This window comes from Juglans regia, chromosome 7, assembly GCF_001411555.2.
Source record: "Juglans regia cultivar Chandler chromosome 7, Walnut 2.0, whole genome shotgun sequence".
NCBI lineage: Eukaryota > Viridiplantae > Streptophyta > Magnoliopsida > Fagales > Juglandaceae > Juglans > Juglans regia.
In genome coordinates, this window is record NC_049907.1 from 2,763,248 (window position 1) to 2,790,766 (window position 27,519).

General features: G+C 35.5%; 4 protein-coding genes and 1 non-coding gene across 7 annotated transcripts; all 5 read right to left on the reverse strand.

Moving 5' to 3' along the window:
* Window positions 1-859: 859 nt before the first annotated feature.
* LOC108980153 (probable disease resistance protein At5g66900) lies at window positions 860-10,392 on the reverse strand. 3 transcript variants are annotated; one of them, XM_018951003.2, is made up of 5 exons: window positions 9,446-10,392; window positions 3,139-3,536; window positions 2,447-2,814; window positions 2,093-2,304; window positions 860-1,989 (listed from the first exon to the last, which is right to left on the reverse strand). In XM_018951003.2, the coding sequence occupies exons 1-5, from the start codon at window positions 10,071-10,073 to the stop codon at window positions 1,139-1,141; spliced, it is 2,457 nt and encodes an 818-aa protein (XP_018806548.1). In that variant the 5' UTR covers window positions 10,074-10,392; the 3' UTR covers window positions 860-1,138. The 3 variants fall into 3 exon arrangements, with proteins under 3 accessions (XP_018806548.1, XP_018806546.1, XP_018806547.1); XM_018951001.2 differs by lacking the exon at window positions 9,446-10,392 and adding an exon at window positions 3,760-4,760; XM_018951002.2 differs by lacking the exons at window positions 860-1,989; window positions 2,093-2,304; window positions 2,447-2,814; window positions 3,139-3,536 and adding exons at window positions 6,501-7,681; window positions 7,786-7,997; window positions 8,130-8,497; window positions 8,823-9,217 and having other exon boundaries at window positions 9,446-10,384.
* Window positions 10,393-11,178: 786 nt separating this feature from the next.
* Window positions 11,179-16,251, reverse strand: LOC108980154 (probable disease resistance protein At5g66900). The gene is made up of 5 exons (XM_035692154.1): window positions 15,145-16,251; window positions 13,679-14,067; window positions 13,016-13,377; window positions 12,349-12,560; window positions 11,179-12,251 (listed from the first exon to the last, which is right to left on the reverse strand). Exons 1-5 carry the CDS (start codon window positions 15,770-15,772, stop codon window positions 11,413-11,415), a joined length of 2,430 nt encoding a protein of 809 aa, XP_035548047.1. The 5' UTR covers window positions 15,773-16,251; the 3' UTR covers window positions 11,179-11,412.
* An 842-nt stretch (window positions 16,252-17,093) lies between these two features.
* Window positions 17,094-21,426, reverse strand: LOC108980152 (probable disease resistance protein At5g66900). Its single transcript, XM_018951000.2, has 5 exons — window positions 20,657-21,426; window positions 19,628-20,028; window positions 18,828-19,207; window positions 18,257-18,468; window positions 17,094-18,122 (listed from the first exon to the last, which is right to left on the reverse strand). The coding sequence occupies exons 1-5, from the start codon at window positions 21,282-21,284 to the stop codon at window positions 17,266-17,268; spliced, it is 2,478 nt and encodes an 825-aa protein (XP_018806545.2). The 5' UTR covers window positions 21,285-21,426; the 3' UTR covers window positions 17,094-17,265.
* Window positions 21,427-22,292: 866 nt separating this feature from the next.
* TRNAW-CCA lies at window positions 22,293-22,364 on the reverse strand. Its single transcript has one exon. It is a non-coding gene; the product is annotated as a tRNA-Trp (tRNA).
* A 510-nt stretch (window positions 22,365-22,874) lies between these two features.
* LOC108980156 (reticulon-like protein B13) lies at window positions 22,875-24,181 on the reverse strand. The gene is made up of 4 exons (XM_018951006.2): window positions 24,047-24,181; window positions 23,754-23,940; window positions 23,417-23,628; window positions 22,875-23,309 (listed from the first exon to the last, which is right to left on the reverse strand). Exons 1-4 carry the CDS (start codon window positions 24,084-24,086, stop codon window positions 23,122-23,124), a joined length of 627 nt encoding a protein of 208 aa, XP_018806551.2. The 5' UTR covers window positions 24,087-24,181; the 3' UTR covers window positions 22,875-23,121.
* Between the last annotated feature and the right edge of the window lie 3,338 nt (window positions 24,182-27,519).

The window sequence follows — 27,519 nt, forward strand, 5'->3', positions numbered from 1 at the left end:
TTACATTTAGATAGAGGAGATAAGAACAAAGATACATACAATTATTCAAAACTTTTATCATGATCACTCTTCCTATTATCTAGGCTTTTATATTCATCTTCACAGTATGATTTACGTTTATCTTCTGCAGACTTTGTTGTTATCTCAACAGGGCCCAAGAAGAAAACTGAGATATTGTATTGGGACAGGGTAATAACTAATATGTATGTACTACCATTTTTATAATTTTTTTTTATATAATTATGTTTTAAAATTAGGATATTTATGTAAAGTGATATTATTTTTATAATTTATTTTATAAAGATGTCTCTCATTTATAAGGTTGTAAAAATAATTGTATGTCTATAATTATTGGGACAAATAAATTACAAATGATCTGATCACGAGGGAGTGGCCGTGGATATTTGACAAATTTATTTATTTTTCTGTTTTATTCGAAGGATGTGTAAAAAATAATAGGAGGAGGTTAAGTTTATTGATTTTGTAAGCTAAAAATTTCATAAACAAAAGATGTGGCATGCCTCTTTTCTCTGTTTATGTTTGATAATGGCTTCCAACACAATGGTTTCTTTCTTCACATCCTCCACCGTGGATCTTATTTTTTCCAAACCCGACAAGTTCGAATAAGGGTTTGAATCCGATCCGTTTCAACCGCTTTTTACCAATTAACAAATGGGAAAAAAAAAAAAAAAAGATTCACTGATGTTATTGCCAACACTTGACTTCTTTTTCACGATCTCTTCTATATATTTGTAGGGCGTCTTTCGGATTTGCGCAACACAAAACATAAAAATAAAATAAAATAAAATAAATAATTGAGAAGGTGCTCATAATAAATAAATAAAAAAAAGCATGCCACTCCATTAAAAAAAAAAACAAATATAAATTTTACAAAATTACCCAATAGAGTTGTAAGATAGTTGTACAAAAATTGTAAATTAATCATTTCCAACCTATAAATAGTGGCTCTATCCCTTTTCTGCTGCCAACTTACCCTTTTGAGTGCAAATCTTGAGATTCCTCAAATTTGCCAGCTTCATGCTCTTGATGTAATAAAAAGGGAAAAGGAACAAAGACAAAAGAACATTATACCTGATCATGCCACCAACCTTTATCCAAGATGAAGCAATTCTCACTCTCATAAACGATTAGCAAGCCAGTTCAAGTTGATATCTTTCTCAGCTATCCTTATCTCTATACGGGTGCCGTCCATGCAGAACTCCTGGATAGGCTCCCATAACTTGGCTCTCTCTCCGTCACATACTACACGCTTCAACTTCTCAAGATCCATAGTTGATGGCGGCAATGGATTACGCAATCTCAAGCACCCTGTCATGTGGATCTCATTCAAATTCCGCAACTCGCCAATATGTTTTGGCAACTTGCTAATGCTTAGGCAGTCGGATATGTCAAGAATGCGTAAGTTCTGGAGGCTAGTAACTGACTCCGGCAACTCTGACAAATTAGTACAAGACCTAAGACTCAGGACTTCTAAACTCGTCAGCTCTCTAATCTCTATGGGCAGTGCAAACAGCTTATGGCAATTGGTTATGCTGAGTTTCTTAAGGCTGACAATATAACACAGCCACGTAGGAAATTCCAACAAATCATTGCAGTAGTCAATGATTATCTCCTTCAGATTTGACCATGCATTTGAGATCTCGATACTGCAGTTCCTAAAATTCTGACCAAGATTACACATAAACAAGGATATCTTCTCCAAATTCCTTAATGGTGGTGGGGTCTTGAAAATGGAAGGAATTGAAACCTTTTGCAACCTAATTCTCTTTAGATTCGGTAAAGACTCAAGTAACTGAATGTTACCTAATTCGGCTGGAAAGAAACCATAGTTTGTGACAATCAAAGCCTTTAATTTATCCATTTTCTCCACAAACCCAGGCAAGCGGTAGTTCTTTGTTTGAAAATTCAGAACTAGAACCTCAACTTTGGCTGGTAGAAGATTGCACCAACTTGAGGAGAACGTTTCATCTGCAAAATTATCCTATATGGTCGGAAGGGGTACCAAATATTCTAAACATCACAAGTTGTGTATGAATGTGTGCTAGAGTGTTTTGAGAGAAGATGAACCAACCAGTTGAGATAGATAAGAGTTGGGCATTGATAGGTTGCAGCCTCTGTTCCATCCACCATTTGGGAATATTGTTTCCACTTATGTCTATGATCAGTCTTTTCCTTTGTTCTACTGGCTCCAGGCTACACTGATGGATAGCTAGCTCTCTAAGAAGATCATGTTGTAAGACGAAGTCTTCACTGCAGTAGCTGCCAACCAAACTTGCATCCTGCCTGACAAATGAGTGAAAACAAATGCTTTGAAGAGATTCAAGTTACTCAGTCAACAGAATATAAGTTCCACGACCATCCAATGAAAAGAAGATTAGTCAAATTATACAAACAAAAACAAAAAATAAAATAAAATCCAGCATACCTTGTGACCACTAGATCAGCTAGATTCCGGGTGTTGATTTCATGTAGGTTGGCAATTACATGGAGGCCATCTTCAACTAGTTCATATAGTTCTGACCACATATCAATGAGGGCACCAACAGGGATCTTTTGGTCCTCAGGAAATGAACCCAAGTCCATGAAACACTCCCTCAGGATCATCTCATTACCTTTGAATTCTAGACTGCTTTGAAAACACTCAAGCAGGTCACTGTCAATATCAGTATCAAGGATAGAATGACCATCAGACAATTTTTTCTCTCTAAGGAGCCAGATCGCAGCAGACTGCCCACAGAGTGATTTTCCAACCACTTTAAGGGCCAGTGGAAACCCCCCACAGCCTTTCACTATCTGCAATTCAAGGATCAGTTATTTGCTGAAGGTTGAAGGGGTTAATATTGGTCAAAGTTCATTTTATCTAAACCATGTTAATCGTCATGAAATACGAAAAGATGGTTATATGTCTAGTTTTTCTTTATATTCTTAACTTTTGGAAACAATTGGTGTATCAAAAATAAAACAAGCAAGCGCAAGAGTGCAAACATGATTTTGTAGGTACGTAGGGTGTTATATACTTTTAAATCACTTAATAAACCTATCATGGATTTCTTCACTCATAAACATACCTCCCAAAAATTGCACAATTGTTAACACTATTGCAGATTGGCACGGTACCTTTTTAACCACTTCTTCATCTGGAATGTAAGAGGAGCTCCCATCTTGCAGGCCTGCTGAATGACGAAAGACTTCCATTGCATCATCATCATTTAATGGTTTTAACTTATATGTGAAGTTAAATCTTGGAAAGGCAGTTCTTGAAGTCACTAGAATCTTGTAATTAGGCAAACCAAACGCAAATTTCTCTAGAAGGGATTCCGATCCAGACCAGACATCATCCAGGATCAGCAATATAGGTTTGTTTAGCTTAGCTAGCAGCATTTGCTCCAGCTGGTCGATTGCATCCTCATCACTTTGAAACGCAGGATCATCCTTTCCGAGTAGTTTTTGTATAATGACCTTCAGGTTTGGAGTTTTTGAGACGGGGACAAAGAAAATATTCTCCTTAAATATGCCTACTCAAATTTCAAATAAAATGTAATCAGAGAACTGCCACCGAAAAGAAATTTCGACAGAGATTTGTTTCTATCAATGCTTCAAAAACTGTTGCAGAAATTTGAATCCTAAAAGCGAGGATTCATTTCCATTCATTTCATTCAAGTTTAAAAGCCAAACATACTATAAAAGATCCACAAGCTAGTCTTGAAAGCTACAAAAAAAGAAAATGAGATGAAGAACCTTTAATGTGGTCATCGTGACCAAGCATTTTCGCCAAAGTGGTCTTCCCGCATCCTCCGGGAGCAGTCAAGACAAGCATTGACACCTCCACCTTCAGCAGCTGCATTTTCAACTCCTTCAAAGGCACATCCAACCCAATTACAAAATCCCGGAATCGAGGAACCGAACACGACGCAACACTATTCAGCCGGGTCAAACTCAGTCGCTCACGAATATCCTTTACACCCTTCACAGACTCCAACACATTCATCACATTCATCGCATTCCAAGCCGATAGGTCAACCTTAAAGAACCTGCCAAGGTCCTTTTCCAACTCCAAAAGTTTGTTCGCATAATGGAACCGCACGAGGTATTTCCACCATGGGAGCGTCGAGTACCTCCTAACGCGCTTCTCGCCCTTCTCCATTCGTTTGATCAAGCGCTTTGTTGGCTCTTCTGGGAGATCCCGTTCCCTGTTTGACAACAACATCTTCTCAACCAGAGGGCGCATATGATCTAGCGTGTCTTTGAGCCGTTGGAGAATGGATTCGTACATGCGGGTTTTGTATATCACATCCGTAATTGCTTCATGCAACAACGAAAATGCCCTTTCAAATGCTGCACCCAGAGCGGCGTTTGCAACAACTAAGGATGTCATAACGTTGCTGCGCAATAAAAACCCAAAACTCCAAGTCGGGAAGAAATCAAAGAAACAAAAGGATTTTGTACACAAACACTCAGATACTCAACAAAATAAAGACACAGGCACTGCTCTGCTCTGCTGAAGTATTTAAGCTCAAAAGCCGAAACCCACTATTTTGATCAAACTCCTTAAATTTCCTCCCTGCTTCTTTGTTCTGACGAGGAAACAAAGCAGAAACTCAAAAGTAAAGCTATTATATTTTAACTATTATTACTATTTTGGAATTGAGAAAGCATGTAAATTTCATCCCATGAACCTCGAAGTTTCCGAGTTTGAGCGCAATTGACTTTGGTCGTTCAGTAGACGACTTGGGAGGGAGAAAGCAAGTAATCGTGGAACCCTGTGGTTGGATCTTGGAACTTATTGGCAATATAATAATTTATTATTGCAAACATTTACGTTTCGTTGAGATATAGGATGAAAAATTAAGTGGGTGTGGAGATCAATATAATTTAATTTGAGAATAAACAGTAGTGTATATATATTTATATATATATATATATAGAATTTTTATTTATACTTTTATTTATAAGACTCATTTTATTAATTTTTTTTTAATTTTAAATTTTCTGATTTTCAACATATCAATAACTGATTAGTAGATAAGTACATTTAATATTTTTTTATCTATATTTATAGTTTTATATACAAATTCATTTTATTAATTTTTTTTATTTTTAATTTTATAATATTTAACGTTTCAATAATGATAAGGCAATTTATATTAGTATGTAAATAAAAGTGATAAACATAAATAAAAAAATTTCTTGAAAGTTAAATAGGATCGACCCCTTTTTATTCCTCCAATAAATACGTAATTTTTGGCATTTGTAAATGCAAAGAATTTTCTGTCCAACAGTATTGGAAGAATTTAGATACTTGTCAGGAAAGGAAACAAAATCAGAGGATGGGAAACTCGTCTCTTTGTTTTTCCCCAGGCAAATCCAAATTTTATGCAGCAAAAGTATGAACATATATTAGCAGCCACCACTACCTTTAGATTGGTGAGGAAGTCCCCATAACCTGGCCCTCTCCTCGTCACATGCTATTACAAGCCAACCAATGTTTGAGTGACTTGGTATCATTTAAAGGATAGGTAAAACATTCTATTAATCATTCTCACATCATATACCATACAAAAAATTTTATTTTTATTTTTTCTCTGACCAAATGTATAGTATATGTGTTAAGGACGTGTTTCAATGTTAAGCACTCACGATATCCTGCAACCAAAGAGTAAGGTGGTTTGGAAGATTTGGTGGAACACATCTAATGTCTAAATCAGTAATGATAAGAATCTTCTTAAAACCAAATTATTCTAGAGCTTTTATTAACGTACCTGAATTCTTTAAATAGAGATTTTGACTTCTTAGGATTACCCGAACTAATTGTTCCGCCCACTATTTAAAATTTAAACTCTAGAACATTTGAGCTATTTACTCACTTTGAATGAGTAAATATCTCAATCGTCCCAAAATAAGCGGGCGGGCATTCATGTCCTTAACAAACTGGCATAAACCCTATTAGGCCAAAGGGGTTTGAGCCTTGAGTAGAGTGATTCGTTGGGCCACCGTGATCTGGACCTTTGATAACACCCCGCGAATCCTTATGGTAATATTAAAGCCCTTCCAGTTATCCTGTGAAATCCCATTGTGCATTATGTAATGAGACTTTTACATTAGATGTCATTGGACCCTTTCGGTAGAGAATTGAAACCCCTCCAATTATCTCGCAAAGCCTCATCGTGCGTTGTGTAACGGGAGTTTTACACTTTCCGGTTAATTCATATTTGACACCGAGTTTTATTCAAAAATCCAATGAACGAAATGCTTCAAATCTGCATTACATTTTTATACTTTGGGTTGGGTTGGGGCATAGACGTTTAGTGAGTTAAAAATGATATTCAGCACTCCATTGAGCACGAACATATTTGACAATTACCAATACGATTAACTTTTTAATCTTTTTTTTTTTTTTAATTTGAATTTTCTTAAAGGAAGATGAAAAAACATCTTGAATTTTCATTTAAGAAAAATTAAAAATTCGAAAAAAAAAATCATTGATAATTTATATTGTCAAAATCATTCGCAATTCATACGCAACACATAACATAAATAAATTCAGCAGGTGCTCAAATATGGATAATGATACTCCTATAACTATTTTACAATCAATCAACACAAGCATGCCAAAGTTCATCATCTTAAAATAGTGCCTCTATCCCTTTTCTAATGCCAACTTACCCTTTGAGTGCAAATCATGAGATTCCTCAAATTTACCAGTCTCATGCTCTTGATGTAATAATAAGGGAAAAGGAACAAAGACAAGAGAACATTATACCTGATCATGCCACCAACATTTATCCAAGATGAAGCAATTCGCACTCTCAGAAACGATTAGCAAGCCAGTTCAAGTTGATATCTTTTTCAGCTATCCTTATATCTATATGCAGGCTCAAGAACATGTGGAAGTACTCCCGGATAGGCTCCCATAACTTGCCTCTCTCTTCGTCACATATTACAAGCTTCAACTTCTCAAGATTCATAGTTGATGGCGGCAATGGACTACGCAATCTCAAGCACCCTGTCATGTGGATCTCATTCAAATTATGCAATTCGCCAATATGTTTTGGCAACTTGCTAATGCTCAGGCAGTTAGATATGTCAAGAATGCGTAAGTTCTGGAGGCTTGTAACTGACTCCGGCAACTCTGACAAATTAGTACAAGACCTAAGTCTCAGGACTTCTAAACTCGCCAACTCTCTAATCTCTATGGGCAGTGCAAACAGCTTATGGCAATTGGTTACGCTGAGTTTCTTAAGGCTGACAACATAACACAGGCACGTAGGAATTTCCAACAAATCATTGCAGTAGTCAATGTTTATCTCCATCAGATTTGTCCATGCATTCGAGATCTCGACACTGCAGTTCCTAAAATTCTGACCAATATTACACATAAACAAGGATATCTTCTCCAAGTTCCTCAACGGTAGTGGGATCTTGAAAATGGAAGGAATTGAAACCTTTTGTAACCTAATTCTCTTTAGATTCGGTAGAGACCCAAGTAGCTGAACGTTTCCTAATTCGGCTCGAAAGAAACCATAGTTTGTGACAATCAAAACCTTTAATTTATCCATTTTCTCCAAAAACTCAGGTAAGCCATAATTCTTTGTTTGAAAATTCAGAACTAGAACCTCAACTTTGGCCGGTAGAATATTGCACCAACTTGAGAACTTTTCACCTGAAAACATATCCTATATGTTGTGACTGGGTGGCAAATATTATATACATCACAAATTGTGTATGAAATGTGTGTGATGGTGTTTTGTGAGCAGATGAACCAACCAGTAGAGATGGATAAGAGTTGGGCGTTGATAGGTTGCTGTCTCTGTTCCATCCACCATTTGGGAATATTGTTTCCACTTATGTCTATGATCAGTCTTTTCCTTTGCTCTAATGGCTCCTGGCTACTCTGATGGATAGCTAGCTCTCTAAGAAGATCATGTTGTAAGACAAAGTCTTCACTGTAGTAGCTGCCAACCTCACTTGCGTCCTGCCTGGAAAATAATGAGCGGAAACAAATGCTTAGAAGAGATTAAAGTTCCTCAGTCTTTGCACAATAGAATATAAGTTCCACGACCATCCAATGAAAAAGAAGATTAGTCAAATTATACCAAAAAAAAACATACCTTGTGACCACTAGACTAGCTAGATTCAGGGTGTTGATTTCATGTAGGTTGGCAATTGCATGGATGCCATCTGCAACTAGTTCATATAGTTCTGACCACATATCAATGAGGGCACCAACAGGGATCTTTTGGTCCTCAGGAAACGAACCCAAGTCCATGAAACACTCCCTCAGCATCATCTCATGACCTTTGAAATCTAGACTGCTTTGAAGACACTCAAGCAGTTCACTTTCAATATCGGTATCAAGGATAGAACAACCATCAGACAATTTTTTCACTCTAAGGAGCCAGATCGCAGCAGACTTCCCACAGAGTGATTTTCCAACCACTTTAAGGGCCAGTGGAAACCCCCCACAGCCTTTCACTATCTGCAATTCAAGGATCAGTTATTGACCGAAGGTTGAAGCGGTTAATATGGGTCAAAGTTCATTTATCTAAACCATGTTAATTGTCATGAAAATGAAAAGATGGTTGTATGTCTAGTTTTTCTTTATATACTTAACTTTTGTTAACAATTGGTGTATCAAAAATAAAACAAGCAAGCGCAAGAGTGCAAACATGATTTTGGTAGGTAGGTAGGGTGTTATATACTTTTAAATTCACTTAAATAAACCTATCATGGATTTCTTCACTCATAAGCATACCTCCCCACAAATGCATAATTGCTAATAATATCTCAGACTGGCACGGTACCTTTTTAACCATTTCTCCATCAGAGGAACTCCCATCTTGCAGGCCTGCTGAATGACGAAAGACTTTCATTGCATCATCATCATTTAATGGTTTTAACTTATATGTGAAGCTAAATCTTGGAAAGGCAGTTCTTGAAGTCACTAGAATCTTGTAATTAGGCAAACCAAACGCAAATTTCTCTAGAAGGGATTCCGATCCAGACCAGACATCATCCAGGATCAGCAATATAGATTTGTTTTCATTAACTTCATTCCGCAGCATTTGCTCCAGCTGCTCGATTGCATCTTCATCACTTTGAAAATCAGGATCATCCTTACAGAGTAGTTTTTGTATAATGACCTTCAGGTTTGGAATTTTTGAGACGTGGACAAAGAAAATATTCTCCTTAAATATGCCTATTCAAATTTCAAATAAAATGTAATCAGAAAACTGCCACCGAAAGCAAATTTCGACTGAGATTTGTTTCTAACAATGCTTCAAATACTGTTGCAGAAATTTGTCTCATAAAAGCGAGAATGCATTTCCATTCATTTCATTCAAGTTTAAAAGGCAAACACACTATAAAAGATCCACAAGCTAGTCTTAAAAGTTACCCCCAAAAAAAAAAAAAAGAGATGAATAACCTTTAATTTCCTTATCGTCACCAAGCATTTTCGCCAAAGTGGTCTTCCCGCATCCTCCGGGAGCAGTTAAGACAAGCATTGACACTTCCACCTTCAGCAGCTGCATTTTCAACTCCTTCAAAGGCACATCCAACCCAATTACAAATTCCCGGAATCGAGGAACCGCGCACGATGCAACACTATTCAGCCGGGTCAAACTCAGTCGCTCACTAAGATCCTTTACTCCCTTCATAGACTCCAACGTATTCATCGCATTCCAAGCCGATAGGTCAACCTTAAAGAACCTACCAAGGTCCTTTTCCAACTCCAAAAGTTTGTTCGCATAATGGAACCGCACGAGGTATTTCCACCATGGGAGCTTCGAGTACTTCCAAACGCGCTTCTCGCCCTTCTCCATTCGTTCGATCAAGCGCTTTGTTGGCTCTTCTGGGAGATCCCGTTCCCTGTTTGACAACAACATATTCTTAACCAGAGGGCGCATAAGATCTAGCGTGTCTTTGAGCCGTTGGAGAATGGATTCGTACATGCGGGTTTTGTTTATCACATCCTTAATTGTTTCATACAACAACGAAAATACCCTTTCAAATGCTCCACCCAGAGCGGCGTTTGCAACAACTACGGATGCCATAACGTTGCTGCGCAATAAAACCCAAAGCTCCAAGTCGGGAAGAAATCAAAGAAACAAAAGGATTTTGTACACTAACACTCAGATACCCAAGAAAATAAAGACACAGGCCCTGCTCTGCTGAAGTATTAAGCTCAAAAGCCGAAACCAACTCTTTTGATCAAACTCCTTAAATTTCCTCCCAGCTTCTTTGTACTGAAGAGGAAGCAAAGCAGAATCTCAACAGTAAAGCTATTTGAGATAAATAAAGAAGAACATGAGTCGGTTCGCGGAAAAGAGTTGGAAGGGAAGGGAACTAGGAAGGAAAGGAAAGTCAAAAGAAATCGATTATTTTTTAAATATTATTATTATTTTGGAATTGAGAAAGCATGTAAATTTCATCCCATGAACCTCGAAGTTTCCGAATAATTTGAGTGCATTGAGTTTGGTCGTTCGGTAGACGACTTGGTAGCGCAAGCATCTAATCGTGGAACCTTGTGGCTGGAACTTGGAACGTTATTGGCAATATTGCAAGCATTTACGTTTCTTTTAGATACAGAAAGAAAAATTAAGTGGGTGTGGAGATCAATATAATTTTATTTGAGAATAAACAGTAATATTATATATTTATAATTTTACATATAAACTCTTTTTATTAATTTTTTTTAATTTTATAATATTCATCATATCAATAACTGATTCATCAACATATATATTATTATGTAAGCAAAAGTTATAAATATAAATAAAAATTTTATTGAAAATTATATAGCAACAACCCCTTTTTTATTCCTCCAAAAATATACATAATTTGTGGCATTTGTAAATGCAAAGAATTTTCTGTCCAACAATAATAGAAGAATTTAGATTACTTGTAAGGAAAGGAAACAAAACCAGAGTATGGGAAATCCATTCACTCACTCCATGGGAGAGTTCTGGGCGTGCAGCCTCGCACAAATCTGAGTTTTTATTTTTTTATTTTTTTTATTTTTATATTTTTTTAATATATTTAAATATTTTTAAAAAATAAAAAAATACATCAATACACTAAAAATTACTTCTTTAATCATTAAATAAAAAAAAATTAAATACACGAATAGTCAAAATGAGAAAGCAAACCAGCATTTTCCTTACAAAAGAGTCATGCTGGCTGCTGCCAGTAATGACCACTGGGCATGCCGCATAATACAAATCTGAATTTTTATTTTTTCTTTCTTTTCTTTTCATATTTTTTTAATATATTTAAATATTTTCAAATATACTTTTTTTTTTCTGGGTGTACAAACTCACTTCTGTTTCATGCTCTTTTCAGAAGGAAAAAAAGACGAGGGAAAGACGGAAGGGAAAAGAACAGAACGTTACACTAACGACTGGGAAGCCAATTCAAGGTTATCTCTTTAGCAGCCACCACTACCTTTAGATTGGTGAGGAAGTCTTTTATAGGCTCCCATAACCTGGCCCTCTCTTCATCACATATAACAAGCTTCAACTGCTGAAGATCCATGATTGATTCTGGCAACTGTCCACGCAATCTCAAGCATCCTTTCATGTGGAGCTCTTCTAAATTACACAGTTCACCAACGTGTTTCGGCAACTTGCTAATGCTCAGGCAGTCGGATATGTCAAGAATGCGTAAGTTCTGGAGGCTTCTAATTGACTCTGGCAACTCTGACAAATCAGTGCAGGACCTAAGCCTTAGCATTTCTAAATTAGCCAACATTCCAATTGCATCAGGTAGTGCGGACAGCTTATGACAATTGGTAATACTGAGTTTCTTCAGGTGGGCAATATCACACAGCCCATCAGGCAATTCCACTAGGTCTTTGCAATAGTCAATGTTTATGTCTGTAAGGTTTGGCAATGCATCTGAAACCTGGACGGTAAAATTCCTAAAAGCCTGGCCGATGCTACACATAAACAGGGATATCTTCTTCAAACTAGTCATTTGCATTGGGGTCTTGCACAGGAAGGGAATTGAAAGCCTCTCTAATCTGATTCTCTTCAGATGGGGTAGAGACCCAAGTAGTTCAAAATTACTTACTTCAGCAGGAAGGAAACCATAATTTGTGACTACTAACACCTTTAGTTTATCCATTTTCTCCACAAACTTGGGTAATGGGTAATTCTTTGTTTGAAAGTTCAGAACTAGAACCTCAACTTCGGGTGGTTGAATATTACACCAACTTGATGAGAACATTGCATCTGCAAATAATATCCTACATGTTATGACTGGATACCAAATATTATATAGGTCACAACTTGTGTGTGTGGGTGTTTCAGAGCAAGAAAATGTACATACCACTTGAGATAGACAATAAATTAGCAGCGAGAGATTGCTGCTTCTGGTCTGTCCACCACTTGGGAAGATTGTTTTCACCAATATTAATAATCAGTCTTTTCCTTTGTTCTATCGACCCCTGGCTGCTTTGATGGATAGCAAGCTCTCTAAGAAGATCGTGCTGTGTGACATAGTCTTCACTGTAGTAGTTAGCAAAATCACTTGCATCTTTCCTGTTAAAAGAACAAAAATTAGACGCTATGAAGATATTCAAGATCTCCAGTCTTCACATATGCCTATCAACGAAATGAACACTAAATAACATAGGAAAGAGAAGTCGATGATAAGAATAATTTTTTATGACAATAGAACTCCAGCATCTATGAGACGAACTGCATACCAGAATATTTTTGAACTGTTATAACTTCCCTTTCTTTCTAGTTCTTAATAGTAATTGGACTTCCTCATGGAGATTCCTGAGCTACTATGAAAGATATTTACTTCGGCCATCAACATGTCAAATAAGCTACAATATAACATCAACTGAAATTTAAAGTTTATCAAGCTGTAAGACATTCAATGTTTTGGCCATATATACACAGTCACAGCATATAAGAACTAGGCACTACTGGTGAATATAAATCAGCCTACAAGAAAATCAAATGATACAAAGAACAACCCAGCATACCTTGTGACAAATAGACTAGCCAGATTCCTAGCACTGATTTCATATAGGTTGGCAATGGCATGGATGCCATCTTCATCTAGTTCGTATAACTCTGTCCACATATCAATGAGAGTAGCAACATGGATCCTTTGGCCTTCAGGAAATGAACCTAGGTCCATGAAACACTCCTTGATGATGAGCTCATCATCTAAGAAATCTAGGCTCTTTTCGAGACAATTAAGCAGATCACTGTTAGAACCAAGAATAGAATGACCAGTAGACCATTTCATCGCTTTACTGCGCCAGACCTCAGCAGACTGTCCACAGAGTGACCTGCCAATCACTTTAATGGCCAGAGGGAGCCCCCCACAGAATTTCAATATCTGCAATCCAAGACCATCTCATTTTAGAGGTTGCATTGGTAATTTTGCCCACAGTTCTAGCTATCTATCCACAACAATTGTTTGTAAATATGACGTGGTTTGTATGTCTACTTTTTCTTTATTCAATCAAGTTTTGGGGACAGCTGGCCTATCAAAAGCAACGTGTAAATGCATGCAAACATGATTTTGACATAGTATCATATATTCCCTCGTTTATAAAAATGTGTTACCTAAAAGAGTAAAATTAAAAATTAAATTAGCTGCATTTCCTACGTTTATATCAGAGAGATGTACAAAGTACCTTGTTAATATCTTTATCTGGGATTGAAGAGTTCCTATCTTGCAAGTTTGCTGAGTGATGAAAAAGAGTCCTTGCATCTTTATCATTTAATGGTTTCATGTTATACGTGAAGCAACCAGGAAATGCAGTTCTTGAAGTCACAAGAATCTTGTAATTTGGCATACGAAACTCAAACTTCTCAAGATGGGACCCGGACCAGACGTCATCCAGTATTAACAGTTTAGGATCTTCAATTTGTTTCAGAAGTTGCTCAAGCTGGTTGATTGCATCTTCATCACTTTGAAACTCAAGCTTCTGCTCACCCCTATGAGAAAATAGCCTCTGTACAATGACCTTCAGGTTTGGATTTTTTGAAACGGTGACAAAGAAAATATTGTCCCTATATGTGCCTGTCCAAATACAATATAGTCAGAAAGCTCCCGCTAAAAGCATATTTCAGCTCTTTCAACATTTGCAAACAAATATATATATATTTTTTATGACGTGGAACCACTCCACGGCAGTCCTTAGGACTCACCTATAGAACCTATATACCCCCGGGGAGACTAGACAGCAACCCACCACTATGGCATCCCACTTAAATCGAAGTTTGATCACAAGGAGAATCGAACTTGTAACATGGGGCTCATGCACACAAGTTCGCCCTTAAATCACAAGATCAACATTTGCAAACAAAAATATACAAAACCCAAAGTCCTGTTGAGCGGAATTCCCAAACCCAATCCCAGCATAGAGTAAGAAATGAACAAAAGCAATTTTCTGAGACAATAAACCAATTATGAAGATATGACAAGTGCCTTTTTTCCCCATTTCCTATTGCTACTCTTCCAAGGTAGTAGTTCCAAAGTACAATATATTACAAAAAAAAAAACTACAAAGGCTGCAGAAGTAAAACAAAAGAATGAGCCTAGATTAGCAAGGCAGTAAGTAAAACAAATGTTTTACCTAATGATACAGATTTATTTCTGACAACAGTTCACATACACTTGGAGAAAATGGAGTCATCATGCGTGAGTGCAAACCCATTCATTTCTACCGAGTATGCACATGTGTGCAAAAAGGTTAGCCCCATGCTGGAAAGATGTACAAGGAAGAGTAGTTTTTTTTTTTTTTTTTATACAGGATGGTGGGTTCGAACCTAGTTCTCCCATTTGGAGACCAGGCCTTATGTCTTCTGGTCCAAAGTACCTTGGAGAGTAATTGGTTTTAGCTAGTTGGACCTAAAACCATAGACCTAAATTTTGGGTTGAGTGGTTTCCCAATATGTAATATTATCATTCCATTAAAAATTTCCCAAGGTGATTACTTCCTTAAACATATCAAGTACAGTACTCGATGTAATTTTGTTTTGGTAAAACCCAAAGGTACACTCTAATATAAAAGGATCCAAAAATTAGTTTAGAGACTATGCATATAATATTTGCCCTTGGCAAAACTGGCACCAAAAAGATTTTGAGATAAAGTACCTTTAATTTCCTCATCCTGACAAAGCATTTTCACCAACGTGGTCTTTCCGCATCCTCCAGCAGCAGTCAATACAAGCACTGGCACCTCTTTCTTCAGCAGCTGCATCTTCAACTCCTTTATAGACACATCCAACCCAACAATATAATCTGGGGGCAGAGGCACTGCGCAACTCAACCGATAATTCTTAACGGACAAATTCATGTGCTTTCGAATATCGTTCACCCCCACCAAAGTCTCCAACACATTCCTCGTATTCAATGCTTGCAAATCAAACCGAAAGAACCTGGAAATTTCCTCTTCTAAGTCCAAGAGTTTGCCTGCGTAATGGGGTTTCATGCAGTAGTTCCACCACTGAATTTTCAAGCACTTGCTAACTAGCTTCTCACCCTTTTTCATTTGATCAATCAATTTCTTCGTTTCCTCTTCACGGTGTTCCAGATCTCTGTTTAACCGTATTATATCTTCGAATATTGGCGTCAAAGAAAGTAGCGTGGTTTGGAGGCATATCAGAGTGGGTTGGAACAGACGGGCTTTTTTTGTCACATCCTTGACGGTTTCAAACAACAGTGAAAATGCCTCTCCAAGTACTGCTCCCAAAGCAGCCTCTCCGATTAATGCTCCTGCCATAACTTTGCTCCGCCAACTAACCCAAAAGTGGAAACAATTTATGTTTCAGTTTCTTAGCAGAAATTCCAAACAAAATAAGCTCAGAGGACAAAGAATATTTCAATCTTCTTAATGTACAAGAATTGGATGGAAAGAAAAGATTTTGCGGTTGATTTCTTTGGAACCCAAGCAAACAAAAAGACACTCTCTCTCAAAATCTTCCACCGGGAACTTCCATGTCTCTCATTTTCGTTGTGGTGATAAGAGGAAACGGGGCAGAAAAATATAAAACAAAAGCAATCAGAGAAAGGAAATATATAGATGCCTCTTCGCAGAAAAAGAAAAAAGAACAATTCTCTACGACTGAGCGTGCCTGTCTCAGACACTGAACCTCGACCCATTCCAAGTTTGATCGAATTGACTTCGTCCTCATGTTATTCGACTTAGAAACGAAGCAACGCATTTGTCCTTTTAAAATGCAAAGGAACCATCAACCCACATCACCCAACTCTACCATTGCATTTAACGCCCGCCGACCGGCCGGGCGTGCGGCCAGACAAATTCATCTTCTTATATTTTTTTATTTTTTTATTCCCATTTTTTTTTATCATTTTTTAAAAATTTTTAAAAAATATAAAAAAAATATTAATATACTAATAGTTACTTATTTAACTATTAAGTAAAAAAATTAAAATATAAGAAATATCAAAATGAGATGACAAAGTAGCATTTTACATTTAGTAATTTATGATTAAGGAATTATATATTATTCATCTTATAATTTTTTTTAAATTCTATTTTAAATAGAAGGTATTTATTTTGTGAGTCCTTTTTAAAAAAGATAAAAATAAATCTAACATTACTCTGATGTTGAATTTAAAATGAAAATTTTAATATTTTTGATAAAGTAACGCCACCACAGTTGTTGACAATAAAATGGATTCAATATATTATTCAATTTATGGAAATTATATTTGATCACAACTGAATTTAATAAAAATAAACTCATAAATTAATGTGATTGATGTAGATTTTTAATTTATTTTTATTATAAAATAGATTTATTATATCACATAAAATCAAGTTAATTTATAAAATTATTTTTATAAAATATCTTTGTGATTGAATCACTTCTCAACTTATACTGTATCGATCATCATGCTTTCGAAAATTATACATCTTGGAACTACCATCATTCCTCAGTGGCATAGAACTGAGCTTAGTAGCCGTTTATTGCATTCAGTTTTCTTTATTTGTGAGATCAAATTAACTGTATTGTTCACAATTCAGAGTCAAAAAGGATGGCATATTTCTGCAAGAGAAGGCCAAAATCATTTGCAGCTCGTAATTCATGTGTTATGGAAACTTTCTTTTTCTATCTTTCAATCATCATATGGTGATAATACTATTGACAAATGCTTGCATTTACAAAACCAACTTCATTCTTCAAGACAGACTTTGAACACAGCCTTGCAGGAATAGGATTGAAACTCTGGCTTGCTCGGAAACCATTCTCAGAAACGATTACCAAGGCCAAGCCATTTCAAGTTGTTATCTTTTTCCGCCACTTTTATCTGTGGAAGGGAGCAGTCCGGGAGAAACTCCATGATAGACTCCCATCGTTTGGCCCTCTCTTCGTCACATACCACAAGTTTCAAGTGCTTAAGATCCAGGATTGATAGTAGCAACTGATTACGCAATGCCAAGCACCCTTTCATATGGAACTCTTTCAGATTACACAACTCGCCAATGTGCTTTGGCAACCTGATAATGCTTAGGCAGTCGGAGATGTCAAGAACCACCAAGTTATGGAGGCTTCTACTCGACTCCGGTAACTCCAACAACTTAGTACATGACCTAAGCCTTAGCACTTCTAAATTCCTCAGCTTTCCTAACCCCTCTGGCAATTTAGACAGCTCATGACAATTGGTGATGTTGAGTTTCTTAAGGCTGATAATATCAAAGATCCCAGCAGGCAATTCCACCAGTTCAATGCAGTAGTCAATGTTTATCTCCCTTAGATTTGGCAGTGCATCTGAGATCTGGATACTGCAATTCCTAAATGCATGACCAATATGACACATAAACAGGGATATCTTCTCCAAACTCCTTGATGCTGATAGAGTCTTGCAAATGGAAGGAATTGAAACCTTCTCCAATCTGATTCTCTTTAGATTGGGTACAGACCCAAGTAGCTGAAAGTTACCTAATTCAACAGGAAAAGAGCCATAATTGGTAACTATAAGAACCTTTAGTTCCTCCATTTTCTCCACAAACTCGGGCAAGGTGTAATTCTCTGTTTGAAAATTCAGAACTAGAACCTTAACTTCAGGTGGTTGAATCTTACACCAACTTGATGAGAAATTTTCATCTGCAAACAACATCCTATACGTTGTGATAGGGAACAAAAAATGCTCTGAAAAATAAAGAAAAGAACAAGATTCTGCCAAACAAGACTGTGTTCATTTGTGTGGGAGTGTTTAAGAGTGAGAAAAATGAACTGACCAGTTGAGATAGACAATAGGTGGGAGCTGATATGTTGCTGCTTCTGTTCAGTCCACCACTTGGGAAGATTGTTTCCACTAATGTCCATAATCAATTTTTTCCTCTTTTCTATTGGCTCCTGTCTGCACTGATGGATAGCTAGCTCTCTAAGAAGATCATGTTGTAAGACAAAGTCTTCAGCGTAGTATCTGCCAACCTCACTTGCATCTCTCCTGGTAAATAAGAAATAGATGCTTAGAAGCTATTCAAGTTCTCCAGTCTTCAGACAAGAAAATATAAGTTCCAGGACTAAAATTATTGGAGAGAAGTTAACAATATGAGATTGTGTAACAGGGTTACGGGATGAATTGGATAATATGAACAACTTTCCTTTTCTTGAATTTCTTTCTTGTAATAGGCTTTCCTTTTTTTCCTCTTATTAACACAACTTCAAAGTTTATCTAACTGTAAGAAATTAGAATATATTGATCTGTGTATATACAGCATATTGCAACTAGCAACTAGGAGTGAATACAGAAGAAATCAACCCCCAAGAAAATCATAGGAGGACAAATATAAAAAGCCAGCATACCTTGTGACCACAAGATTAGCCAAATTCCGTGAACTGATTTCAAGAAGGTTGGCAATGGTGCCAACTTCATCTAGCTCATATAACTCTTCCCACATATCAATGAGTGAAGCAACACGGATCCTTTGGTCTTCTGGGAATGAACCTATGTCCATGAAACACTCCTTCATGATGACCTCATACTTGGGCTTGACCTTCTTATCTGAGAATTCTAGACTGCTTTGGAGACGTTCAAGCAGATCAATTTCCGGCACAGAATCAAGAATAGAATCACCAGAAGTCCAGTTCTGCATTCTGTTTTCCCAGGTTGCTGCAGACTCACCACGGAGGGAACTACCAATCACTTCAAGTGCCAGTGGAAACCCCCCACAGAATTTCACTATCTGCGGTTCAAGGCCACAAAAAAAGGAAGAAATCAGTTATTGGTTGTTTAAAGGGGTAACACTGTCCACGGCTCTAGGTATCTAAACAACATTAATTGTTTGGACATAAGAAAAACATGGTTTGTATCTCTACGTTTTCTCCATATACAAGTTTTTATGGACAACTGATGCATAAAAAACAAAACAAGTTCCCAGGAAGACATCAAAAAATTGCAATGTATCATTTTTCCCTTCAAAAAACTAAATTATGTCTTGAAATTCTCAAAAAAGAAAATACCCCTTGCTAATTAAAAATAAAAACGATTTTAAACAATAAAAAACATAACATCAATAGTGAGAGTTTGAGGGGGTTTGTGTAATTTACCCTTACAATAATATATATTTCGTATTTCAAACAAATATCCATGGTGACAAAAATACCTTTTTGACAGTATCATCATCCGGAATGTAAGAGTTCCCATCTTGCAGAATTGCTGAGTGGCGAAAAAGTTTTGTTGCATCCTCATCACTTAAAGGTCCTAACTTATATTTACAGCTAAACCTTGGAAATGCAGTTCTTGAAGTTACTAGAATCTTGTAACCTGTCATATGGAACTTAAACTTCTCAAGGAGGGATTCTGATCCAGACCAGACATCATCCAGGATCAACAATATAGGATTTTGTTGCATAATTCGATTCAGCAGTTGCTTCAGATGGTTAATTGCATCTTCATCACTTTGAAACTCAGGAGCTCGATCACCCTTATGGTGAAAAATCCTTCGTATAATGTCCTTCAGGTTTGGAGTTTTTGTAACGATGACAAAGAAAATCTCATATTTGCCTAGTCAAACACAATGTGGTAAGAAATCTGCCTGTGAAGTACGTATAATGTCTTATAACATTTCTATGCAGGAATATAGATAATGGCAAGCCATATGAATCGAATTACCAACACAATCCCAGCAAAGGATAAAAATATGAGCAAAAAAGCAACTTTCTAAGACAGTGCCACCAATTATCGTAATATGACAATTGTTTCTTCCATTCTCTTCTTTCCTTACTCTTCCAAGGCCATAATGTCAAGAGTAATGATATATGCAGTCTTGGAGTGTGCAAGTGTCGTACAGTCGTTTTGAAAAAGAGCAGGATCCACTATTAAAAAATTAAGTTTTTTTCATATGGGTTTCCTATATATTCACTTTTTTCAAAATGATTGTGCGGCACTTGCGCACTTACGACTGCAACTATCATTTCTCTAATTTCAAAGTGTGATATGTTCAAGAGATTGCTATTCTGCTATGACTGTTCAAGGAGTAAACCAAAAGAAAGAAAGAAACCAACATTGCTGCAGCCTAATATGTTTTACCTAATGAGACAAAGATTTGGTCATAACAAACCTTTTTTTTTTCCACACACGAGTCAAGACACCTTAAGCAAGCAACAATCCAAAAGAAATTGAGATGAAGTACCTTTGATGTCCTCATCCTGACAGAGCATTTTAACTAATGTGGTCTTCCCACATCCTCCAGGAGCAGTCAACACCAGCATCAGTACCTCTATTTTCAGCAGCTCCATCTTCAATTCCTTCAAAGACACATCCAACCCAACAGTAAAATCAGGGGGTTCAGGAACCGCACACGGCAACACACCGTGTATCCCAGGCGAATTCATCTGCGCACAAAGATGATTCACCCCCCTCAAAACCTCTATCCCATTCCTCAAACCCCATGCTGGTATATGAATCTGAAAGAACCTGCGAAGGGCATCGTCCAAACTGCAAAGCTTGTTCGCATAATGGTATCTCACGAAGTGTTTCCACCCTGTAAGGTTCGAGTACTTACTTACGAGCTTCTCGCCCTTCTTCATTTGTTGGATAAGGTCATGTGTTTCCTTCTCTGATCGACCCAATTCTCTGTTTGATTGTTGTATATCTTTAACCAGTGGATCCAACACATCTAGCGTGCTTTTCAGTTGTTGGAGAATGGATTTGAATGCAAGGGTTTTGGTTATCACATCCTTAACCGTTGAATACAACACAGCAAATGCCTCTCCAAATGCTGCTCCCAGAGCTGCCGATCCGACAAACGCCAGTGCCATATATAACTTTGCTTTGCCAACCAGTCCAAAGCTCCAATACGTGAAACTCTGAAATAAAGACGCGCAATACTCAACCTTGCCAACCACGGAGCAATTTATAATTAGTTTTCCTGCGACTGAGCAAGCATGTGCATGTGAATCTCACGCCGAAACTCCTTCAAACTTAACGAGTACAAAGCAAGTTGACTTGTTCATTTCAGTTTACAATTGATAGCGTAGCAGCGAAGCGACGACATTTTTTAAAGAGTTACAGTTTACTGTTCGATTCGTGGTCCAAACTTTCGTCGAATGAGTTGGCAGCAACGACCACGAAAAGCTCTATCCATTGTAAATATTACCTACATACCTGAGACGTCAGCTTTTATAGAAGAAAATGATATTCTTATAAAAAGATTTTGTAATAAAAATAATTTTATAATTAGATTATTTTTTTATTTTATTTTTATAAAAAAAAATTTACTTAAAACATTTCTTTTTATAAAATTGTGAATCTCACCAAAATAAAATATTTTTTTTATATTTTTTATGGGATTCATTTTTTTATAAAGCAAAACTTGTATATTTAAATTTTAGATAATGATATGTTTATTACTCTCTTAGATTGTTACTATTTTTTTATTATTTTATAATGTATTTGAAATTTTTATTTTTTTATTTTTAAGTTTCTTTTAACATCATTAATTATTAAGAAAAAATTAAAAATAAAAATATATACAACTTAATTAATAATCGATTTCTTAACTATTAAGTAAAGATAAATAAATAAATAAAATAATAAATAAATAATAAGAGAATAGTAAGCCAGCATGCAGCTTCTTAGATTATTCGTAGGGTCCATGTTCACCGACAATATCAAACGACTTGGGGACTAAGCAGAGCAGGTACCGCCGCTCTTCCCCCAATTCGATCTATTCTATCCTGTTTACATTAACAATATTCCAGCCACTTCGTTTTTCTATTGCCGCGAATCAAAGGAAAGTAGGATTAAAAAACAATTTGTATAGGAATTGAACCCGACGTGAATCGAACACGCAACCTTCTGATCTGGAGTCAGACGCGCTACCATTGCGCCACGGATCCACTTGAATAATTCTGTTTAATTATTATAATTATCCTTAATTAAATTTCTTTGAAGCAATCTGTCTTGCTAGAAATGCTTTTCATTCTGTTCTTTTTTCCTCGCAAATTAAAATAGATACCACAATAACAGACAACAATATAATTAAGATCTAGAATATATGAAGATATATAGTTTTTTTTCCCAACCATAGGCGATTGCTTGGTGCTCATGATTCTATATAAAGTTCTTCTATTTGCAAATCGATACGTAGAATATATCGAAAAAATCTATTCATCATCTATTTTTTCATCATTATGGGATGATATGGCATTAGATAATATGTTTATAAGTGAAATATAATAAATAATTTTTAATCATCTAATGTCATATTATGGGATGACGAGAAGATAATGAAAATTAAGATGATGAGTAGAATTACACTTTCTAAAATGATAAAAAAAAAAAAAACTTAATTTAAATTTTCACCCTAATTTGTAAATAGAGTTTTTATTTCTTACCCTAAATGATAATCATGAAAAAGATGGGGAAACAACTTTATATATACGTGTATATATATACAATGATCAGCTTACAAACCACCTTAATTATTTTTTATCACATAATTAATCATAGCCTTACTGATTTATACAAAACGAAGTTTAAATTACACGAGGAATCAGTAAGTACTCCAAGTAGCCAAAAGCCTACCAACAACATAATGAAGATGATGATCATGTACATACACGGCCGGCCTTTTCCCAGTAAAGGAAGTACTGTCTATTCGGCCTTCTTCTCCGTTTCCACCTCCTTCATTTTGACGACCCTGTTCTTCATGTTCTTAACCACTTTCTCATCAACCATGTCGTATAATCTTCTGCATTGCATCTTCACCCTCTCCCATATCCTCTTTATCTGCTCCTCGAACTTGATATATAATGCAGGAACCGTCATGCCCATTATAATACCTGCAAGATGATCACAGATCAATCCCACTTGTAGAGTGAGAGAGATGGCTAGAGAGAGAGAGAGAGAGAGTGGAGGGGATTCTCTTAAAGGGATTGTACGTACGTACCTATGTAGAGAAGTGTTAGAAGATCGAACAACTTTCCCACGTAGGAAAGTAACCACAAACCAGAGGCAGTTCCGGCAAAAGCAAACCAGTCTCTCTCTGCACTCACTCGGAACACCCACCGGATTCCTTCTCCAATCCATGCTCGAACACAATTCGCCGATTCAATAGCGGATTCCTCTGGTATTTCCAAACCCGACATGTTTGGCGGCTCTCTGAAATTCAAAATGATCATCGAACACTCTCTTATAATAGCTAGCAGCACGCACGCAAAAATCCCAGTCAAAAGAATTATACAGGAAGGGTTTTGATTGATTGTGGGAGATCAGAGCTGGCTTACTTGCCAAGAAGCCTGAGAATATTGGCCCAGAGGAAAAGTACAACAACAACAAACATGGCTGTCCATGAAATAACAGTGATGAAGTTGAATTGATACACTTCCATAAGCACCCATATTGCTGTTGCTACTGAAAGAACCACCACACTCAGCTTCTTTCTTCTCCAAAGGAATATATCCTTCAGAGTGTCTGTGCCATATATAGCAGAATTATTACAAGTACAGAGATGAGTAAAAACTTATAACTAATTAATTAGAACCTCTACTAGTACTCTTTAAGGAGTTTAAGCAATCACCTGATGTGGGCAAGGAAGAGGACTGTGACGCAGTAGACATGTCTGAAGATGGAAATGAAGTAGATCGAGAACGAAGAAGACGGGGGGAAGGAAGCAAGCAAGCGCGTGCGTTACTCTTGATGATCGGGTTTTAAATTTGGGAAATTTTCTTGAATTTGTCTTTAATTCGGTGGAAGGGTGGCTAAAGTGATCCAGAGTGCTTTAAAGGCTTACACGTGGGAGTAACAAAAAAACGTGGAAACCATGCAGCTACAGCTTGTGGCAACGCATGTTACGTACGTACAACACTGTCATAGACGGACTGTCATGGACGGTATATAGCTTCTTCTTTTTTTCATGATATAAATAGAAATTGCATTCAATAAGTTCTGAAAACTGAAATTAACAAAATACATTATTATTGAGAGGATCATTCCCACTATGGAATTGTAGCATTGATGAGGAGATTTGGATCAGAGGAATATTATCAAAGATTTACGTTGTCGCTATCCATTGCTCTAAATTATGAGTGCATCAATTTTTTTATCGAAGAATTTTCTTTACCTTCTATTTTTTGAATGAATCTAGATAGTGTCTGATATCGTTGATGATTGGGCTCATGATCCATTCTTGGATTGGGAAAGTATTTGAGATTGCTTGAATAGTGATTTTTGAATCACCTTCTAAGATTATTTTTCTCAGCTTCAACTTTTCTGTTAATTTCTTTAATGACTATTAAGGCTGCAGATACTTCTCCTACATTTGAGCTTACCTTAGACGGTATATAGCTTACATAACTAATCCCTATTTATATATAACTTATATATTATTGAAATTTATTATAATAATTATGAAAAAATATCGAGAGTTAATGCGGTAGATATTTCTAGTGAGGAAAATACTACTATGCCCACTCAATTTGACACCTCTATTTGACCACTTATCTTTTTTTATTTTTTTATTATTATTTTTTTTTACTTAATGATTAAGGAAGTGATTTTAAATGTATTGATGTATTTTTTTTATTTTTTAAATGTATTTAAATATATTAAAAAAATGTGAAAAAAAAAAAGAAAAAAAAAAAAAAACTAGTTTACGCTGGGCGGTAAGCCCAGCGGTCAAGAAGGGGCGGCAGAGTAGCCGCACCCTTCTAGTGATAATCACGTGTTTGTTGCGTTAATAAATTAATTAATTGATATATTTTTTAAATTTTTAAAAAGCTTAGGATGCCTTTATAACAACTTCAAGTTAGACCAGTCTAGCTGATTATATTGTTGAGATGAAATGATATAAGATAAATTTTTTATTACATTTTATGCAAAGGTTTAAAAAAATCATGATAATTAGATAAGATAAGATGATTTATCTAACCAAACGAGACTTTAAAATTAATATCTCATATTTTTCAAAATAACGATTAGATTCGATTGATTGGGTTTGATATAATACTTTATATACTGAGATTGAGATCGACCAGATTTAAATCCAAATATTATTATTATTATTATTTGTGTTTTCGACAATTACTATAATCAGTGAGAACTTTTTATTTATTTACTTGGAGTCTTGGAGTTGATAGAGTAGAAAATAGTTTATCTTTAATTAATGCATCAATAATATAAAAAACAAAAAACAAAGAAAGGTGGGCCATGAACTTGGTAGGCCAGCCCAAGAGTTTGTAACACTACGGAGTACGGACCTTAACTTTAAGTATAGTAGGCCTGGTTTAGATATATTCAAACATTAATCGGCCCTTCACACTTTTCTCTTTTCTTACCTAAAAAAACATTAATCGGACCTTCACAAGCAACACCTTCATAAAACACTTCATATAATTTTTCAAACGCAAACATATTTTAAATTAAGCCCAACCAGTAGAAATGAAAATTCTCCCAACTATTTTATATTATGTAATCATTATAATTTTTTAAAAATTTTACATAAAATATAATAAATAATTCTAAAATTTTAAATTCTAAAATAATAATAATATTAAAAAAATAATATTCTAATAATATTTTATTCAATTTTCAACTTTCATCTCAATTTATCTCATCTAAACTTACTATACAAACCAGAAACGTTTTAGATGTCATTTGGATTCGAAAATGAATTGAGATGAGTTGTGAATAGTAGTAAGATGAGTTGTGAATAGTAATAAGATTTGTGAGTTAAAGTTACTGAATAGTAGTGAGATGAGTTGAGATGAATTGATATGGACTGTGAATACAAACGAAAACATATTCCTTATTTTATTATTATTTTTTATCTATTTTTTGTTATTTTTCATTATTATTTAATATTCTATTATTATTTTTTTACTATTATTTACAAACATTCTCAAACATTTTTACTATCCAAACCTAATTGGCATTTCACGAGTGTCCGTGTAAATAGATCCCCCCGTGTTCCAAGCAATTATGTCATCTTTATAACTTGGAACGGCATGATTTACTTTTATTTTATATATATATATATATATAGGCTCATTAATGAGTTTTTAATACAGTATTAACACATTATTTTTATGGAATTTATTATAAGTATAAACAATTAAAACATCAACTTTTTTTATTAAAAAAGCGGTACGGCTTTGAAAATATCTCACAAAAATAAATTTATAAATCGACATAGTTTCATATGATATGTTAGATCTATTTAATAATAAAAATAATTTTACAATATAACGTATCATATCAATTCACATTAGTTTGTAAACTTATTTTTATGAGATCTCTATGTGACTAAAATATTTCTCTTTTTTATTATTGTGTGTTGAGAAATAATCTCACATTATCTATGGATAAGGTCTTGGGCATATTTAAAAGTAGGAAAACACTACTATGCCCACTCTATTTGACACCTCCATTTGACCACATGTCTTTTATTTATTTATTTATTTATTTTTACTTAGTGATTAAGGAAGTGATTTTAAATGTATTGGTATATTTATTTTATTTTTTAAATGTATTAAAATATGTTTAAAAAATGTGAAAAGAAAAAAGAAATTTTTTTTTTTTTTTTTTTTTACGCTGGGTGGTAAGCCCAGCTGTCAAGATGGGGCGGCATAGTAGCCGCACCCTTAAAAGTAATGAGCAATCATCTCTTGTTGAAACGATTATATGAGATGAGTTAGACTCATGAATTTTTTCATTGTGTAAACCACTTAAGCGGTATGGCTAAGGCAGACCTACATTGATGGATTCTCCCCCCCGCAAAAAAAATATTTTCAAAAATATTATTTAGTACTTAGTTATCTAGATTTCTTTTAGTTTTTTACTTTATCTCTTTTTATAAACTATTTGGTAAATAAATAGGAAAAAATCTCATTTTTCCTATTTATTTATACTTTTCCTTTCGAGTATTCCGCTAGCTAGCTTGTTTGGATTAGTTTTGTTAGTAAATACATATATACTACCATCGAATTAAGAATTAGAAGTAAATAGAACAAATCTCATAGAACTATTTTTATCTATATTATAGAGATTTTACAA